This window comes from Hemitrygon akajei, unplaced genomic scaffold, assembly GCF_048418815.1.
Source record: "Hemitrygon akajei unplaced genomic scaffold, sHemAka1.3 Scf000044, whole genome shotgun sequence".
NCBI lineage: Eukaryota > Metazoa > Chordata > Chondrichthyes > Myliobatiformes > Dasyatidae > Hemitrygon > Hemitrygon akajei.
The window spans coordinates 5,703,948-5,710,731 of record NW_027331930.1 but is presented as its reverse complement, the minus strand read 5'-3'; the positions used below and the strand labels follow the sequence as shown (position 1 = coordinate 5,710,731).

At 51.4% G+C, this 6,784-nt stretch overlaps 1 protein-coding gene across 1 annotated transcript in view; it reads left to right on the top strand.

Moving 5' to 3' along the window:
* Positions 1-900: 900 nt before the first annotated feature.
* Positions 901-6,784, top strand: part of LOC140720526 (nuclear factor 7, ovary-like) — a 52,168-nt gene continuing 46,284 nt past the window's right edge. Inside the window, exon 1 of the mRNA XM_073035368.1 lies at positions 901-960. Within this exon, the coding sequence (XP_072891469.1) occupies positions 901-960 (60 nt within the window). The remainder of the gene's footprint in view (positions 961-6,784) is intronic.

Below are 6,784 nucleotides of genomic sequence, written 5' to 3'. Positions count from 1 at the left end.
ACGAAGCGATCCCCCAATCTGCGTCGGGTCTCGCCGATGTAGAGGAGACCGCACCGGGAGCACCGGAGGCAATTCATGCCCCGACAGACTCACAAGTGAAGTGTTGCCTCACCTGGAAGGACTGTTTGGGGCCCTGAATGGAGGTAAGAGAGGAGGTGTAGGGACAGGTGTAGCACTTAGGATAAGTACCCGGTGGGAGATCTGTGGGGAGGGACGTGTGGACCAGGCAGTCGCGGAGGGTACGATCCCTGCGAAAAGCAGAGAGGGGTAGACAGGGAAAGATGTGCTTAGTGATGGGGTCCTGTAGAAGGTGGCGGAGGATAATATGCTGGATCCGGAGGCTGGTGGGGTGATAGGTGAGGACGAGGGGAACACGGTCCCTGTTGTGGTGACGGGAGGATGGGGTGAGGGCCGGAATGCATCCTGGGCTCCCGGTGTGGCCATCCACACCGCAATGCCATTAGCCCAGGAGTCAGTGTAGATGTGGATTGGTCCGGTGGTGTTTTGGAGGGGGAGGGCTACTGCTGCCAGCTCGGCAAGTTGACTGGAGCCCCCCTCCCTCTCTGTGGTTAAATTTCCCCGTGGCGGGATGAAGTGCTGCCGCTGTCCACAATGGTTCCCCCTTTCCAGCGGCTGGAGCCGTCTGTGAACCAGCCGTGCAGTTTGTCGTCGGGATCGAGGGAATCGAAGGGTTGACCCCAACACGCTGGAGGGTTGTACCTTGGGGATGTCCGGGGCAGGGTTCTGGGACTGGGGGAAAGCCATGACTTGTTCATGGGGGCGGCTGATCCCTTCAGGACCGGGTTCAGCCCGCTCCACATTGTAGCTTCCACTTGACAATGGAGGACGGCCCTCTCTGTGGGAGGAATCAGGGGGCTTGACCCATCGCATTATGGGGAGATGGGGGCGGAGGACGACAGGGTCGGGGCCTGTTTGGCGTTCTGCGTCGATGAACGCCAGGTAACAGGCTAGTAGCTGCCGCTCGAAGGGGCTGTAGCGCGCTCTGCGGCGGGATTGCCTGGGAGGATGGTGTGCTGGGCACCTGTATCGACAAGTGCCATCCACCTCTGCGTGTTTCCCTTTCCCCAGTGTACTACGACAGGTATATGTGGCCTCAGGTCCCCCGGGCGGGAGAGGGCGAGAGAGCAAATGCACCGGTGGCCCTGGCCTTCATCCTGTGAGGTGGGGGGAGAAGGTGTGCCACCCCTGTGGTGAGGCGCCTTGGTGGCTGAGGTGGGACATTTCCCGTCTCAGGAAATCTCTGAGTTCTGCCCTCAGGCAGTTTCAGGTAAGGGAGGTGCAGAGTGTGGTTTGGTGTGGGCATGGTCTGGCTGGGCGGTCTTGTTGTAATGCAGAGAACGAAGTGAGATTGGCGAGAAGAAAGACGGGGGAGTGGGGAGAGGAAAGAAGGGGGAGTGGGGCCTGGGAGAGAGAGATGAGGGAGAGAGGGCAATAGAAGAGAGAAGGGAGTGTGGAGTCCGGGAGAGAGACGGGGAGTGGGTATGAAGAGACGGGGTAGTAAAAGAGAAAAGGGAGTGTAGGGGAAAAGAGAGAGAGGGAGAGGGAGAGGGAGAGGGAGAGGGAGAGGGAGAGGGAGAGGGAGAGAGAGAGAGGATTGAAAGAGGGAGAACACAGAGTGGGGAGATGAAGAGAGATAAAGAGAGATGAAGAAGAAGAATAGGGAATAAGTGAAGAGTAAGGACCAGTGTGTTGTGGAAGAGGGATTCTGGAGAAAGGGGAGTACAACAGTGTCACTCCACTCTTCAGGAAGCGAGAGAGGCAGAGGGAAGGAAACTAAAGGCCAGTTGGTCTGACCTCAGTGTTTGGGAAGATGTTGGATTCGATTATTAAGGATGATGTCTCAGGGAACTTTGGGCAAATGATAAAAAGGGCCGGAGTCAGAATAGTTTCCTGACAAATCTGTTGAAATTCATTGAAGAAATAACAAGCGGGATAGACAAAGGACAATCGATTGATGTTGTATACTTTGAATTTCAGGCCTTTGAAAAGGTGACAGACATGAGGCTGTTTAACAAGCTACGAGCCCATGATATTACAGAAAGAGTCCAGCACAGATAAAGCAGTGACTGATTGACAGGAGGCAGAACGTGTGAATAAATGGAGCGTTTTCTGTCTGGCTGCAGATGTCCAATGGCATTCCACAGGGGTCTGTGATGGACCGATTATTCTCTGCTATATGGCGATGACTTGGATGATGTATTTGATGGCTTTGCTGCAAAATCTGCAGAGGACATGAACAGAGATGGAGGGAAAGGTAGTTCTGAGGACGTAGAGAGGCCACAGAAGGAGCTGGACAGATTAGGATTGGAAACGGCAGATGGAATACAGAGCATTCATTTCATGAGGACTAAAAGGTAAAAGCAAGGACGAAATGCTGGAACATTAAAAAGCTCTGGTGGGGCCTCACTTGTAGTATTTTGAGCAGGTTTGAGCTCCTTGTCTTAGAAAGGATGTGCTGAATCTCCCGGGGGTTCAGAGGAGGTGCACGAAAATGGTTCCAGTATTGAATAGGTTGTCATATCACCAGTGATGTCTCTGGGCCAGAATTCAGAAAAATAAGGGGTGAACTCGTTGAAGGAGGAGCCTTGATAGAGTGGATGTGGGCAGGATTTTTCCTGTGATTGGTGGGTCTAAGACCGGAAGAGCCATTACAGAGGGCATCCTGTTAGAACGGAAATGAGGAGGAATTTCTTTAGCCGGAGTGGTGAATCTGTGGAATTCTTTGCCACAGGCAACGGTGGAGGCCGAGTCTCTCTGTACATTTACTACAGAAGGTCATATATTACTGATTGTTCAGGGTGTGAAAGGACACGGGGAGAAGACAGGAGATTGGGTCTGGGATGAAATTGGATCAACCAGGATTACATGGTGATATGTTAAAGCAGAGTCGATGGGCCAAATGTCCTAATCTACTCCTGCACCTTATGGTCTTATGGACTATCTGCCTTTTGAACAGTTCTGTCTCTTTGGGATGTGTATATCCTGCGCTTTCTGAATTGCTTCCCGAAATTCCACCCAGTCTTGCTTTGACGTTATCGGTGCCAAAGGTCTTTTCCAATCACTTTTGGCCAGCTCCTCTCTCACGCCTCTGCAGTTTCCTTCATTCCACTGCAACACTGCATCTACGTTGTGCTTCCCCTTCTCAAATTGCAAATTCAATCCCAGTTCATTGCATCACACCCTATCCTGAATAGCAGAGCCCTTCGTGCAGTGGTCCCCAGCCTCCAGGCCGCCGACCGGTATCGGGCCGCGTGGAAATGAAATGATTTGGCGATAGTGGGTTTAACCACGAGCTGCTCTCTGAAGCCACCTCGCAGGCATTCTAGAAATTCTCCCTCGGGGCATCCAGCACCATCCGGGTTTTCCCAATCTATTTGTGAACTGAAATCCCACATGACTATTGTAACGTTGACCTGCTGACTTGCATTTTCTATCTCCCGTTGTAGTTTGTAGACTACATCCTTACTACTGTTTGGGGGTCTGCACATACCTTCCACCAGGGTTTTCTTTGCACTTGCAGTTCCTTAGCTCTACCCACAACGACTCAGCACCTTCCGACCCTATGCCAGCTCTTTCTGATGGTTTGATTTTATTATGTTTACCAACAGGGCCACGCTTTCAGTGATGCCCACAACCTCATGTATGCCAGTCTGTAGCTCTTCCTCCACGTCAGTCTGTACAATGCGCGCATTCAAATGTAATACCTTCAGTGCTGTGTTCAGCCTTTTAGATTCTGTGCGTCTTTTCCATTACAACTCATCCTGTCGACTGCCAGGTTGCCCTATCAGCAGCCTCTCATTGCCAGCAGTCTCACAACATACTGTCTCTGTCTACAAACCAACTACCTCATCCTCAGCGGTAGCACATCGGTTCCCAAACCCCTTACCTAACTCACAAAATTTCTTTTCAGGGCCTGCTGACATTTTCTACCTGTCATTGGTTCCAATATTTACCAACAAGTCTGGTTGCTCGCCCTCCCCCTTTAGAATGCCAGGGACCTGATCGGAGTCATCCCTGTCCCTGGCACCTGGACACATCTCACCATCCGGGTGTCTCTATCGCCACCACAGAACCGCTGGTCTTTGGTTGACAACAGGAGGAACTCTAACCCTGTTACGGCGGAGGGAGGATCGGGTGAGAGTTAATGATCTGGAAATGGAGGGGTTGCCTCATGGATCAGAGGGAATGAAAGGTTGGAGAGGCTTCAGTTGTTTCCTCTGTAGCGATGGGGGCTGAGGGGAGACCAGAGGCAGACTGAGGCTGAGTAGAGATCAGAGAGAAGAGAACCAACATCGGTTCTTCATCAGGTGAATATCTCAATTACCAGAGGACGTGATTTCAAGGTGAGTGTGGGACAGTTCAAAGATGATGTTTACCTGTGCCCCGGTACTCCACTCTGCTCCACAGTCCTCTCTCTCTCTCTCCCTTTCTCCCTCTCACTCCCCCTTAACTCTCTTATCTCTCCGTCTCTCTCTCTCTCACTCTCTCTCTATACATATACAATTCCTCAATTTCCCTATCTCATCTTTTTCTCATCCGTACTCTTTTTCACCCTCCTACTCTTTCCTCCAAACATTCTTCACTACACAGTCACTAACCTGCATCTATCCCTTATTGTCTCTTCCTCCGTTTATGCCTAACCTTTCGCTTGCCTCTCGTTTTCTCCCCAATTCCCCCTTTCCTGTAGCTTGCTGTCTCCGCCACCCACCCGTCCAGACCAGCAACCCTCCCCCACCCCGCACTAGAATGACGGTTTTACACACTCAGTGGATTACAGATGCTGTATAATTTCTCGTCGGTTGGAAAGATTCAATGTTCTCTCAGAAGATAAAGGCTTGTGGTTTCTGGGAGAGGCCTGTAAGTTTCCGTTTAGTGTGCTACAGAATAGGCGGCGGAGGAGTGTGGAGAAGGGGGGAGAGGGAGGGTAAGTGAGGAGGTAAGAGAGGGGAAAGGAGAGGGGTAGAGAGAAGTGGAAGAGAGAGAGAGACAGAGAGAGAAAGAGAGTGACAGGCAGAGAGAATGAGAGAGGGGGGAGAGAGAGAGAAGAGGAAAGGAGAGGTGAGCGTAAATTGGGACATTTGCTTTCAATGAATCAAGGTACAGTGATAATTTTTGATTCGCATCCCGTCCATAAAGATCAATTCATCACCTCGAGACTGGGAGTGCGGGGTTGCGAAATGTGAGGGACAATTAATTAAATGAACGAATCATACAGACCAATTAATCACAACTGCATTAGGGAGATTGTGAAGTTAGTGGTCCATCTCTCAGGAAGTCAGAATGTTCGACGTGTGTGGGGTCTTTGATAATGTGGACTGTTTTATTGAGGCAGAGAGATGTGTAAACAGTGTCCACAGTTTCCATGATGTACTGAACTTGTTCACAGCTCTCTGCAGTGTTTCCGGTGGTGGCCAGTGTTGTTGCCGTGACAACACGACTAGTTTCCGCACAGGATGTGTTCTGTAAAAATAGAACAGGCTGACTTCCTGTTGTCAGTAACCAGCTCTATTGTGTTGGTGAAATAGAGGAGTTGGGGAGGAGGTAGACTAAGGGATGATGAGATGTGGGGAGAAGTAAGTGAGTAGAAGGAGGAGAGATATAACAGATAAAGAACTCGGGGGAAGTTGAGAAGCAGGAGATACTGGGAAGATGGAGAAACAAGACTAAATGGAACCAGACAGGAGAGGAATTTCACTCTCACCCTCTCCATCTCCCTCTCCATATCCGTCCCCCTCTCTCAATCCGTCCCCCTCTCTCACTCCCCCTCCTCTCTCCCTCTCTCTCCCCCTCTCTGTCTCCCTCTCACGCTCTCTCCATCACTCTCTCTGCCTCTCTCTTACTCTCTCTCTCTCTCTGTCTGCTTGTCTCTCACTCTCTCCACATCCACTCTCTCTTCCCCTCTCTGTCTGTCTCCCTCTCTCACTCTGTCATTCCCTCCCTCTGTCTCTCCCTCTCCCTCTCTGTCTCTCTCCCTCTCTCTCTCACTCTCTCTCTGTCTGTCTCTCTCTGTCCCTCTGTCACTCACTCTCTCTACCCACCCTCGCTGTCTCTCTCTCTCTCTTTCTCTCTGTCTCTGTCTCTTTCCCTCTCTCCATCTCTCCCTCTGTCTGTCTCTCTCTCACTCTGTTTGTCTCTCTCTCTATCTCCAACTCTCTCTCCATCTCAGTTCCTCTCTCTCTGCCTGTCTCTCTCCATCTCTCCCTCTCTGTCTGTCCCTCTCTCTCTCTGCTCTTCACTCTCCCTCTCTCTGTCTGTCTCTCTCTCTCCCTCTCCCTGTCTCACTCTCTCCCCACCCTCTCTGTCTCCCTCTCTTTCTGTCTCTCTCCCTCACTCTCTCTCTCCCTCTCTCTCACTCTCCCTCTCTCCCCCCCCCTCTCTCTCTCTCTCTCTCTCTCTCCCTCCTCTCTGTCTCTCTCTCACTCTCTGTTCCTCTCTCTCTGTCTCTAACTCTGTTACTCTCTCTCTCTCTCTCCCTCTCCCTCTCTCTCGCTCCCTCTCTGTTCCTCTCTCACTCTCTGCTCCTCTCTCTCCGTCTCTCTGTCTGTCTCTCTTTCCCTCTCCCTGTCTCACTCTCTCCCCACCCTCTCTGTTCCTCTCTCTCTGCCTGTCTCTCTCCATCTCTCCCTCTCTGTCTGTCCCTCTCTCTCTCTGTTCTTCACTCTCCCTCTCTCTGTCTGTCTCTCTCTCTCTCCCTCTCCCTGTCTCACTCTCTCCCCACCCTCTCTGTCTCCCTCTCTTTCTGTCTCTCTCCCTCACTCTCTCT